This window comes from Passer domesticus, chromosome 8, assembly GCF_036417665.1.
Source record: "Passer domesticus isolate bPasDom1 chromosome 8, bPasDom1.hap1, whole genome shotgun sequence".
NCBI lineage: Eukaryota > Metazoa > Chordata > Aves > Passeriformes > Passeridae > Passer > Passer domesticus.
Window position 1 is genome coordinate 30,203,324 of NC_087481.1, and position 12,955 is coordinate 30,216,278.

The following is a 12,955-nucleotide window of genomic DNA, read 5'->3' on the forward strand; positions in this document are numbered from 1 at the left end:
AATTAAACTCACATGCTCTAGAAAGGCTGCTCTACTCAGATCCCTGGATATCAAGTATGATTTAAGAACTCCATACTACCTAAACAGTGACAAAGAGAAGTACAGAAGTGACATATTCTTTGTCAGGGTCCCAAAGCATGGCACAGAGCTGTTCACAGACAGAGGAAACAAAGATTTGTGCTTGGAGTTTCAGGTGTCTCCATCTATGGGGGAAAGAAAGCAACCTCTACACGTGGGCAGAAGGGAGACAATTACAATAAATACCATGAGAAGTCTTACTGCCCAAACCTGTCCTTTCATGAGGAGGAAGGTTGTAGCTGTGTCATCACAGCACAGGTAACACTGCCTAAAATTCCAGTATGTTCCACACAAGAGGGCCATAAATTCCCTGTGATCTACTGGAACCAGTCAGCAGCCTGAGGGGATTTTCAGTTCCTGTGATTAGAGATGTATCTTGGACTTACACTGGAACTGTAAAGGCTAGAAGTTCATCAGAGACAGTGCTCTGAAAATCACATGCTTTCTACTCAACATCTATATTAAGTTACCAGCATAAAGTTCATCACGAAAGTGTAAGTACATAGTATTTACTTTATGTCATCACATGGAAGATGGACCATTAGAAAATACAATCTGCTGCACGCCCTGTTTTTAATTTTATCCATTCCTTTATATAAACCCACATACAATTTCCCTTTACATAAGTTGCATTAAAAAGAACAACAACACAGCATGAGTCACTCCACAGATACTTGTACACTAGAACTTACAGCTGGCCAAGACTGAAAGAGCCTTTTAACATCTTTTTATCCTGCTTATTTTCAAGTCCAAATGTTTTCGACTATGAGTACACATAGAAGTGAACTATAAAAAAAACTCAGAATAATCTTTTAAAAATGTTATTTCTAGCCAGAAGTGAAATGCAGATTTTAAATACAGGTTAAATATATAAACAAGTATATAAATCTATCTTATAAAAGAAGACAGATTAAATCCAGATAAACTGCAACTTATAGAGAAAAACTCCAAATGAGATGCATATCTATGTGAAATAAACTAGAACACACACACACCAGAGACTAGGAAAATACAGCACTTGTAAGATCTTAATCATGCCACATTAAGAATGCAAATTGGTTTTTACACAAAATCTTACTGAAGCCAATGGAACAGCTCAGGAAAGAAATTTATGGGATGCTTCCGATCACAGCAAACCAAAGAATTCTCCTAACGAGTGCTTGGATATACAAACTTAATACTGCAATTCCTTCAACTGTGCTTCTCCCAGAGCTGCCACTGGGAATGACTTTCTCCAACATCAAAGAAATAAACTCCAGACTCCACTCCACTTGGAACTAAGAGTGCAGCCCTGATAATACTTTCTGTCACTCTGCAGGAATGAAAGAGCAACACCAAACTAGTTTTAAGGCTTCCCATTCTTGGCAGCAGCTACACCTGTCAAGACTCAGAGGAACACTTGTTAGGTTATGAAAACAGTACAGCTAATCATTGCTTTTGGAAACATCCATGCAAAACACCTTGTTCATTCAAGCAGAAATAAAACAAGAACACTCTGAGAACAATAAAACAAAACTGACTAATGATTCAACTACAAACACCACTGTGAAAACTGATTCAGTTACAAACGCTACAATGAATTCTAAGCAAATCTTCTGTGCTGAAGGAAAACATTTCAAGGTCAAATAAAGAATGCTCCACTGTGGAACAAACTCTAGTGAAGAAATCACACAAAGTGATCCTGGAGCAGAGTTTTCTTTAGTTCAAACTCCTAAACATTGTCTTTGTTCATACATTTCTATAGCAGTGACATATTTAATACACATATCCTGTACTGGAAGTGTTAGTACTGTTTCTCTAGATATGTTTACAAATTTTTGAAGAAAGTGGTCTGCAAGAAACATGCTGAAAAATTCTGTCAAAAGAGAACAGAAGACATAGCTTAAGCCTGTGTTCAGACAGAATTAAATATAGCCTTCAGGTCACAAAAAGCACAAAAGGCCACACATGCTGGCAGAACAGAAGATGTACCTACTGTCCTGAGTGGTCCAAGAAAAACTCAGACTGGAAGGATTTTTAAAGATTATCTCCTCAGTCAGGGTGGAAGATACCACCACTACTTCAGCAGCACAAGAGGACTGAAAATGACCTTATTCAGAAAAGGCAGAGCCTTCAAACCTGCTGCTTAGAAACCATGAACAATAAAGGATGCAGGAAATTACAAGAGATGGGTAAACAAGGAGATCTTTCTAGATTGTAGGGGAAAAAATGGAAAACTAATCAGGCAGAGAAGTCCCAAAATGAAAAACCAAGGTCAGGAAAAACAGGTTTCAGCAAGGCTTTAGAGACAACAGAACATAACAATGCCTGACTGGAACCCATTCAAAAATCAATGATGAAATACTGCAGAAATATAAATAAGAATATGGTGGAGCCTTTCCTCAACACACCTTACATGACAGAAGGAATACTCTGCCTGTTCTAGAAATGATGGTTCTGGGAGCAGGAACCTCACTGGAAAGCTGTTGGAAAGACTGAATTCTGGGTGTACTCTGACCTAGATCATAGAGGCAGAATGGCAGGGTAAATGGTGAATTTGGAAACACAAGCTCAGAACACTTCTCACATGAGGTGGTAGAGCCACCAGATTAGCAGGCTCAGAAGAAAATTGCTAGTAGAATAGAAAAATCTGGTTTAAGATGAAAGATGAAAGAGATTAATTAGATAGTAATAGCTTAACTCTTTCTCAATAAAAACAGAGATTTGAGATTTGCAGAAGGTATGTGAAATTTTAAGTAGAGGTGGGCTCAGCTTCTTCTTGAGGGGACTGCTCCTCAGATGCTGGAGGGGTTAGAATTTCTCTCCCCTAAATGATTCCTCCTGCCATTGTACTCACTGAGAGCTCCTGATCTACGCGGCTGAAGCGGGGCTGGCAGAGGTGAGACTGACATATGGAAAAACAAGAAAGGAGCTCACGTGTCCACTGGGCTACCATGGAGCCTGTGGCTGGTTCCAGGCTTTGTGTCTTTGTGAATGATCTAAAGAGAGATCACATTTTTGTATTGCAGATAACACTAAACAGAAGGAGCTGCAAGCACAAGATGGCTTACAAGCATGGGCAAGAAGTGCTACAGTGAATTTTGTTACAGAATAAATGAAAGAGTGCATCTGGGATCTCTAATCTGAAACAAACACAAAGAAGAAGGAACATACACAGGAGACAATGATGATTAAAATGCTTTACATATAAAATTGACTAGAAATTAACTACAAAAGCTATATTATATGTTTGAGTTTCAACCCAGCAATGTCAGCACTGGGAAAGAACAGTGATTCTGTAGGTGAATCTAGCATAATTACACATCAAGCATTTCTGTAGCTTTATAAAGGATCTTGCAGAGTTACAGTAAAGAATAATTGAATGAAAAGGAGAAGAAATAGAATGGCAATCAAAACATAAATAACTAATAATATATAACTTGGTCATTGCCAGACAAAATAGCTCACAATCAATTATGTAGGTTTGGGCATCATAAAGCTGTAAAAGAAGATGAGAAGGAGGAAGGAAGGAAAATAACCCTAAAAATTCATGAATATAAATTTGGATGACTACATTTCTTGACACCAGGATGTTGAATAGCCAGTTTCCAGCAAAGCCTTGCTACTTAGTGACATCATTACTTATGATATAAACAAAGACAGGATGAAATACTTGCTGAAGTGGAAGACATAGGGAAAACTAATGTTTTCTTCTCTTCCACAACTCTAAAGATGATTCATGAAGACTTGTTGCTTGGCTCTATTTAGTATTTTTCTATTCTAACAATAAGGAATATGTGAAATCTTAGTCTCTGGCAAGAATGTAAAGCTAAAACATTAATTTGTATTTTTCTTTGCAGCAAGTGAGCTTTTGAAGTGATGTGCTAGATTTTAATCCCTACCTGAAGCAGCATTATTATTTGTCACAAAAAAAAAAGAAAACAACCCAAACCCACCCCCCCCCCCCCCCAAAAAGAAACCAAAAACCCACAATGTTCAAGTTCAGCCAGGTTAGACATAATTTTATGGAAGAAACATATTTCTTAGTTGGCATTCCACCACTCAAACCCTAGAAAAGTGATACGGTTTGAATTTTGAAGAGAGTAAATGTAAATCTCCAAATTTTCAGCCAGGGAGAGGAACAAACCAAGAATAAGCATAACTGAATGTTGTGTCCTATTGAAATATCACAAACACAAGCACTTCTCTATTACACTAAATACAGAAAATATGAACTGCGCTCAGAATTGTCATATTTTTTTTTAAAAAACCAAACGACTATTCAACAACAAAGATTCAGGACATTAAGAATTACTGTGAAATTTGGATCTCTAAGTCATCCCTCATGTGGGAGTCTACCTAGATATTTGATTTTTTCCTGTCTCTCAGACACACATGGTGACATTTCAGAAATAGCAGTGATATTGCTCCATAATGCCAAAAAGGGGATTTGAAGATCACATGCAGAGACTGGATGATGCCACTTTGTCCCTTCTGTTTGAAAGGTGAATGTGTACACAATATGACAATGTAAACCACAATTAATGAACTCCAGAAAAAATATTTCTGAATCCTCCAATAAATCCAGCATGTTAATAAACTCCTGAAATAAATTAGAAAACATGAGACATGCTCAAATAACATGAAGAGCCAAAGATGCAAGCTGTTTACATAAACCAGAAATGACATCTTAGCTTATATGATGTAATGTTTTTATACAAGCCTGGTAGACTAAACAGTTGTGATGGTGCCAAGTGTTTGAAAGGTGATGGAATTAATTGAAACTGGCCAAGACACAAGTTCCAGCTCTGATCCTAATGCCTAAATACTATCTTCAAATATATGAAGGCAGAAAAAAAGTTTAAAAGCACGTTAGTGAGATTGCACAGTTCAAGCCATCAACATACCAGAATGAAGCATACTTGAATAACCTTACATTGGACACTTTGTTTAGATTATGATATAGCCTTTAACTGCATGATTACATACTAATTTTTCCACATAAATTCTGATTCATTCAGCATACATAATGAATAGTGCGTACATAATGAACTATTTTTCTTGTAACAGCTAGTTGCTTTTGTTCAATGTGTAGTCCCAGGACTTATTTGCTACACATTATTCATATTCTTCTCTGAAGACAAAATTATGAATTTCATCATGGGTTTTTCCATGCACCTCATGGGTTTTCCAGGCTACTACAGTGTCTGTCTGATTAACAAACATTCATTAGTTTATTTTGAAAACATTGCTGTGAGGGGAGGCAGCAGTATGCTTCCATTTTACACATGGAAAACTAAGGAAAATTACTTAATGTGCTTGATGTTCTCTTCAAAGCCTTTTTTTTTCAAATCCTACTCTCACAGAAGTGAGCAGCAGCCATTGGTTCTGAGTACTCCATGGTACCTTTCTCTGCCGGCAAACAAACAAGGAGAATTTGTCATCTTGGGGTGGTGTGTGGCTTTGAAAGGTGTCATGCACTGATACACATTAACACTTCTCTGGCAGTCACACCAGAGCATGGCCTCTTCTGCCCTGTTCCTTGAACTTGTTCCTATCCCCCTTCCTTCTTCCCCAGTCACGCTTCACAAGTGCTGTTCTTCATTCCTAAGGCTGTCCTTTCAGTCCCAGTTCTCTGCTCAGCAAGTCCTAGTTCCATCCCTTTGCTCCTGAGCTCTATGGTCCAAACTGCCCAGTAACCCCATCTTGCACTTTCTCATTCTTTAAATTAATCTAATTTGAGTGAACATGCCCTCACATTTTCCCCCCCAGCTTTCCTTCCCTGCGCATGCTGCCTGAACTTAGATTTCTTTCGTTGCTCCTTTATCTTCATTTCCTATTCAGGGTTATTTTGTCCAATTCCCATTTAACCTAATCCCCATCTTGCAAGTCTTTCCTGTTCTTGAGGACCGCCTCAAGTCTGTTAGCACCTCTGGGGCCAGTTTTCTTGCCTGACTCCTTTGTCTTTGTTCCCCAAGTTCCAGCATCCTCTTTGAAGGTTTGTTTCTGTGCTGCTCTCCTTTCTGCATTTTGACAGGTGTCATTGGACAGGTGTCTTCTGCTTTCCCTCTGTCTGTGCCAGCAAAGGGAGGGGAGTGGATGCCGGCGTCACCGCTCTCAGCCCACAGCCACAGGGCAGCATCTGTAGGGGGAGCACGGCACAGCCACAGAGGAGCCTCAGGAAATTCAGCTGCTGACATCCAAGACTGTTCTGCCAAGCCTGGGAAAAGCTTGGTTTTTCCCAAGACTTTCTGACACCAGCTATGTATCTATAGCATTGGTGTACTCATGACACAAAAGAGATCCATTCATCTACTCAAGGTTTAATCCCCAGATAAGGCTAATACAAATTTTATAAAAAGGTCACCACAATGTTCAGCACTGATTAAACATTCATTCCTGACCTAAGCTTACAGAAGTATGGTTACAATGTTCAAATATAGCAAAGAAAAATAATAAATGCTACACTTTTTCCTATACACAGAATGAGTTCAAGAGAGTTCAGAGGAGCTACCTTAGACTGTGCATCAGAATGAGCTGTGCTATTGGACCCAAGTGAACGAATAAGAGCAAATAATGCAAGATGCCTTTGAAAATAGCAGCTCATAGCTGGCTTTATAGTGTTGCATTCACTTTGAACCAAACCTTATCAGGAGTTTTTATCTAAAAAAATTTCCAAAGTGCATATATTTCTTATGTCTTATTTAACATTTGTAAGTTTTAAATTGCTTTGATTCATTAAGAGAGATTACAATGCCTGCAAAAACAACACTGAAAGAAACCCAGAAAAAAAATTCAAAAAAAGATGAACTGTCATAATATTATTAATTGCTTACTCCAATTTCTAGATTTGTGGCTCCTGTATATACCTTCACAGAAGGTATAACCCAGTTTGCTGAATATAAAACATCTCAATATTAATTCGCTCATCTTAGAAAACAAGAAAAATATTTTGCTATTTACATAAATATTCCATTACTGCTTATGTTTCTACTGCAGCACTGCTTGCAGTTCCAACTAAGTGCATTGCAGAATTTGTCATAGTTGGATGTATAACGTTATGGTTTCACTGGCTGTCTTTCCAGTTAGTACAGCTTAAAGACCAAGGACATTTTCAGAATATGAAAATCTAGCATAATTACAATTTACTATGTGTAATACATTGCCATTTATCACAAGACTTTGTTGAACCTCAGTGATGCCAATCACCTTAAGAACATCACCCTTTTCAACAAAGATACCCTAAAATAAATTGCAAGTATTTATAATGCAAATGTACCCATGTGCATACTCGGGGATCTAAATGTATGGCATGTACATTTGTACACTTATCTCAAAGATGAAAGCTTTAACCTTTGCTTCCTTGTTTTGTGTTTCCATTAAAACAAGCTTTTTGATGCATAAGTGCCACCTGTAGGAAATTTTGGAGTATGCTCAAGAGCAGCCCTGTGCCAGCTGAGGCACTGAGCTGTCTCCCTGCCATCCCAAATACAGGCAGCTCCTGTGGAAATTCAGACATGTTCAGAGGAGCAGCCCTGGGTGATGGCAGCTTGCTTGATGAAGGTTAGTTTGTAAAGCCACATCTACAGGAAAGTTGTTGTTTTCCAGTGAAGTATAACCAAAAAGGAACTGAAACAAAAAATACTGTTTTTCCATTTCTTGTCTGTATGACATTAATCCATAGGAATCAAGCAGTCCTTTTCTATTGTATGTTGATCCAAATAGAGTTTGCCATGATTAACATGGACTACTTCACTACAATTACTTCGGGTGCACAGATATGAAAGGATTGCATAATGTATCTATTTTTAATTACATCTACTATTAATTAAAGGAATATAGGTGAAAAAGTGTTTTAATGAAAAAACCAGCATAATCTCCACTACTATAAACATAGTTCAATTTCCTGTGGCATTGAGTAAGGCATGAATGGATGGAAGTGCATATATCTTAATTCCAACATTAAAAGAAAAAAATCAAAGAATTTCTAATCTAACTATAAAAATAATATTGATTAAAAACCTGATACTGATAAAATAATAACTGAGACTTTTCAATGCCTTATCTTGTTTTTCATATTACAAGAAAAAAAAAAGAGCTTACAAAAATTCAGGTTTTTAAATGTTAGAGTCTGCCTAGTCAAAAAAGTGAAGTATTTAATCCCAGTGTGTAAAAAATAACAGAGAAAACTGGCCTGACTCCCTCTATAGCCATCATCTTTAACAGTTATGCTCCAAAAATATGTTCACCACAAGGAAATAGTGTCATTAATTCAGCCGTACCAATCACTGTACAGTACTCCCATTCCTTGGTACATTTACTAGGTAACACAAATTCCACACCCAAAGCACATTTTGCATCCAAGAACGAAAAGTTATTTTTAATAATTCAACGTGAAATGACAAGATAGAAATTATCTGGTACACGCGAACAAATGAAATGCCATTCTACGAAGAAATATTAGTTCATTGTTTGACAGGCAGTGGGTCTGTTTAGTTTTGTCAGTCACAGTTGGGTACAAATGACATGTCTCTCTTCTCCCCTAGTCAGCCGTCAGCGTCGCTTCGAGCACGTACACTTGTTTTGGCTGTCCCCCGTCACCACCTGACATTTATCTGCTTGCTTCAACACACACAACCTTTACCACCCGCGCCTGCTACTGCGAAACCGAACTTCGCCTGCCCGCCGGGAACAGACGGGCGGACGGACTGACAGCCGCTGTCCCCGGGGCACTGCGGCTCCCGCGGCTCGGGGCTCGGCGCGGCCGGGCCCGGCGGCGCGGTGCTGTCCGCGGTGCTGAACCGCCTCCCTCTCGGTCTCCCCCCGCGCCCCATCTTGCGAGCCCCACGGCCGCCTCACGGCCCCCACGAGGGACCGGCAACAAGTCTGGCCGCTTGCCCACGCCGGCCGGCACATCCGCCCGTCTACCTGAAGCACGGGAATTGCCCTGTAATACAAAGGACTTTGGACACCGCGGGCAGCAAAACCCCACCGGGGCCGCTACCCCATCCCTAGCTCCGGACTCTCTGCAGCTCGGGCTCTGGCTCCCGTTGCTGCCTCTCCCAGAACAAGCCCCAGCGTCCATTCCTGGCAAGGCAGGCTTGTGCATCAGGCTTGCCCGGGGTAATCGCACCGCAACGCCAGGCACGGTTTAGGGAGCGGCGGTTTTCCCTCCCTTCCCTCCAGCAAGGTGCAACCTTCTCTTCTTCTTTTGTTCTCAATGGCGGGAGGGTGGCGGCAGCGGCGGGAGGGGTGGGGAACACTTGCACCTACAAATTCATGGGGGATAACAAAGGGCCATACGACGCGCGGATTAATTTGCATTAGCATCCATGAGGGCAGCAGCATTTTACGTCTGCAGGGATTAGCCGCGCCGAGCCCGGGCTTACCGTCCCTATCGCAGAGCTGAATCGCCTCCAGGCTGAGGTTCTTGATCACCTCCTCGCAGGGGCTCGTGGGGCTGCTCATGGTGTGCGCCAGGCGCGGAGCCTCCATCGCGCCCCTCGCCGCTGCCTGCTGTGGCTTGGCCGGGGGCTGGGGCTGGCCGGCTCCGGTGCAGAGCCGCGCGGCAGCGCTTCCCGGCGCCGCCCGGCTCGGCTGCGAGCGCTCGGCGGAGGAGGCGGGCGAGGAGCGGATTTGTCACCGCAGCGAGCCGGGGAGGGGGCAGCAGCGAGGCGGGCGGCCGGCGCGCCCCGGGATCCGCGTTTAAAGGGGCCGCGGCCGCCGCCTCGGAGCCCTCCCTGCCCCCGCCGCTCCTTATGTAACGGCGGCCGCGCTTCCACGGGAAGCGCCCGGGAAGCCCAAGCGCTCCGGGTCAGGCCCTGCGAACGGCCGGTCCGGGTTCCAGCCGGCCTGCCTCGAGCACAGCTGCCCACCGCCGCGGCGTGGTTTGTTTCGAGGTTACTCCGTAACCCGACAGAGTCCCCCAAGGCAAAACCATCCCCAAGCCACAGCCAAGAGACTTCCCATTCCCTAAGCGCACAGCCCTCCATGACCGCTGTGTGGAAATCACACCCAACTGCAAGGGCTCTGCCGTCCACTCTGATCCTTCCTGATTATGCAAGAATTTGCAGAAAGAAATATTAGCCAGTTTTAGATTGGTAAACCTAGAAAAGCTGGCAGAAGGTCGCAAGAGAGGGTATGGGAATGAGCTCTTTCTTGCTATCTGCCCACCTGCCCTTTTTGTGGAAAGGAGAAAATCCACATGGTATTGGTGCCATTCCTATCAAGGAATGCCTTTTCCTTTTTGAAAAGGCTTGATTATTTATCAGTTATTTATCAGTTCCCAGCTTCAGGAACAAGAACGGGGCCAGAAAAGGAGAACATGCAAAGAGTAATAGGTTAATAAATTAAACTTGTGTAGCACTGTGCCATCATCAGGTGTGACAGCTCAGCTCCTCCCCACAGAGGCCTGCAAGCTGGACAAAGGAGCAGCCTCTGGGCCTTGGGCTGCAGGAGTGCACTGCTTTCTCCAGGTCATGGACTCACTTTGGGATCAAACTCACCATGCTGGGATGGGATCACCGATTTCCAGCAAAGTGGTTCGAGCCCGTTTCCTACCACGCATTACAACAAGCATTCCTGCCACTGGTTTGTTGTTTCACCAAAATAAAATTGACACTGTTAACCACTGATTATGAAATATCAACACTGGTTCATTGCATGCAGGCTCCCACCAAGACTAAGGCTGTGATGTTTCTTGGTCAGCACTGCATGACAGCAAGTCCAGAGAGTCCCTAAAGCTCCCATTTCTCTTTCTGCAGTCCCAAGACCACCCAGTGTCCTCCCTGACACTGATCTGACACAGTAGCAAGCCCCATGAACAGCTGGATGTCTGTCATCCCACTAACACTGGACTTTGGGATCCTTCCATTCTTTATGATGGTTTCCAGGGACACTAATCTCAGAAAATGAACTCTGCTGTTTCCTTTCATGAAGCCATGGCCAAGTGCTGCAGCCTAGAAGCAAGGAATAGTTTTTAGGAGCCTGGATTCCTCTGACACCTTCAAAAATCTGTAGTACATCCTGCGGAGAAAGAGCAATGTGGAGCACCCTTCTGGAACTGTGTACTCTTTACCTGTACTCTTTACCCTCCCCCTCTTTCTAGTTCATCCTTTTTTTTTTCCCCTGCTCTTTATTTCTCTGAGGTTTTTCATCATGATGGAAAATGGGTGCAGAGGGGTCAGGCAGAGGAGAAATGGAATGAGTAGGAAGGGAACCTAAAGGAAGAGAAAATGAAAAGGAAGTAATAACAGGAAGGGAGAGTGTGAGTCAATGGGGAGGTGGGAAGGGAGAGGAATATATGAATGAATGAACAGACAGAATGAGGACAAATTTAGAATCAGAAAGGGAAGAAATTAAAGTGGGTGAGACTGCATTCATCAGGTTTTAATTTTGTCTCTGACAAGCATTAATTCCCTGTGCTGAATCAAAACCTTTCTGCTTGATATTGTAACTGTTCTTAGCACACAGGCATCTCCTACGTAAGGCTGGAAAATTTCTTTCCCTGAAGATGGTGTATTTAGTCTCTAGCCTTATGTTCCACATTCATTCCCTTCCACAATGTGGCAGACACTTCAGCAGCTCACACAATCTTGTTACTTTGCTATAACATTATATAAAGTCCATTTGAAACAGACACTGTTCTTGAATACTGAGAGAATTCCCAATTTATTCTCTCTGCCTCTATTTTATACACCTTTCTCTCCTCTACTTTTTATTCTATACAACTGAAATCAGGTTTTTAAGAACGGATGGATTTTGCATAGCTCTTTGAAAGCGGACAGCATTGGGGGTGTTCCCATTCCTCAAAGGCCTCTCATTTCTCAGCTACCTTGTAGCAATAACCCCTGTCTGAGCTCTATCTATTTCTTTCTCCACACCATTACAATTTTTTCTTAAGAAAAGACTGATTAACTCTCCAAATACCAGCAGACTTCTGTGTAAGTGTAGTGCAGAGAAACCTTTTCCATAGCTCTGCTTTTCTAAAGCTAGACCTGCCTGAGACAGTATTTTGCAGAGTCACACTTCAGGCTGCATGCTTCCTTTAGCCTATCACCACTCCCATCACCTGGGCAAGGGATCAACATTTTTTTAAAGCTCAAATTCCTCCCAGATGTGGTTCCATGCAATCACTTGGCAATGAATTTAGTCTGAGGTATTTCAGTCTCAGAGCACACAATGCTCTCATGGCATTTTTTTTCACCTGAGAGAGCTATACTCTGCTTGTCTTAACAAGGAATATCACTGTCTGAAGCACAAGTTATGTTTGTGCTAAAGGATGACAGTCTCAGCATATAATCAGAAAGTTTATTCTGTGACAGATTATCCCTGACAGTGTTTAGCAAAAAATGTCACATCACAAATATGGGTCAACATTATGTAATGGAAAGTCTGCCAATGGCAGCACAACAGTAGAGACAGCAGAGGGTCATGTGCTTAGAACTGCAAAAGCTTGCAAAGAATTTACCACAACAGCAACCTCTCAGACTTCCCACCTTTAGATAAACAAAATCTCACCAACTTCTGTAGTTCAACAACAGAATGTGTTAACAATGTGTCTGTTATTACAGTAACCTCACACAAGGAGAGCAAAGCGGTATTTTCTAGCGTGATGCACACACCCAGAAACGTGAGCTGTGACACACAGCTCTTGCCTGGTGAGGTTCAACAATCTCAGCTCTCCTGCCTCAGCCTGGCATCCACAGTGCCCCAGGTAGGTCAGCATGATCTTGCTGCAGGGCTATGACTCCACAGCAGAAAGGCAGAGGGGCTGCCAGCCAGCTGGAGAGGTGTGTGGCTTCTTTCCTAAAAGGCACAACCTCATTCATGCCATAAAACAAGGGGAAAAGGGTTTGCTGTATATTCCTTTTCTCCCCCCTACACAATTACAAAGTTC

At 42.4% G+C, this 12,955-nt stretch overlaps 1 protein-coding gene across 7 annotated transcripts in view; it reads right to left on the reverse strand.

Annotated features, from left to right (window-relative positions):
- PHYHIPL (phytanoyl-CoA 2-hydroxylase interacting protein like) overlaps positions 1-12,955 on the reverse strand; it is a 125,723-nt gene that overhangs the window by 21,683 nt on the left and 91,085 nt on the right. The window contains exon 1 of one of the 7 annotated variants that reach the window (XM_064430047.1): positions 9,447-9,717. The exons of the other annotated variants lie outside the window; for them this stretch is intronic. Within the exon in view, the coding sequence (XP_064286117.1) occupies positions 9,447-9,552 (106 nt within the window). The 5' untranslated portion in view covers positions 9,553-9,717. Of the gene's footprint in view, positions 1-9,446; positions 9,718-12,955 lie in introns of those variants that run through there. 7 annotated transcript variants of the gene reach the window in all.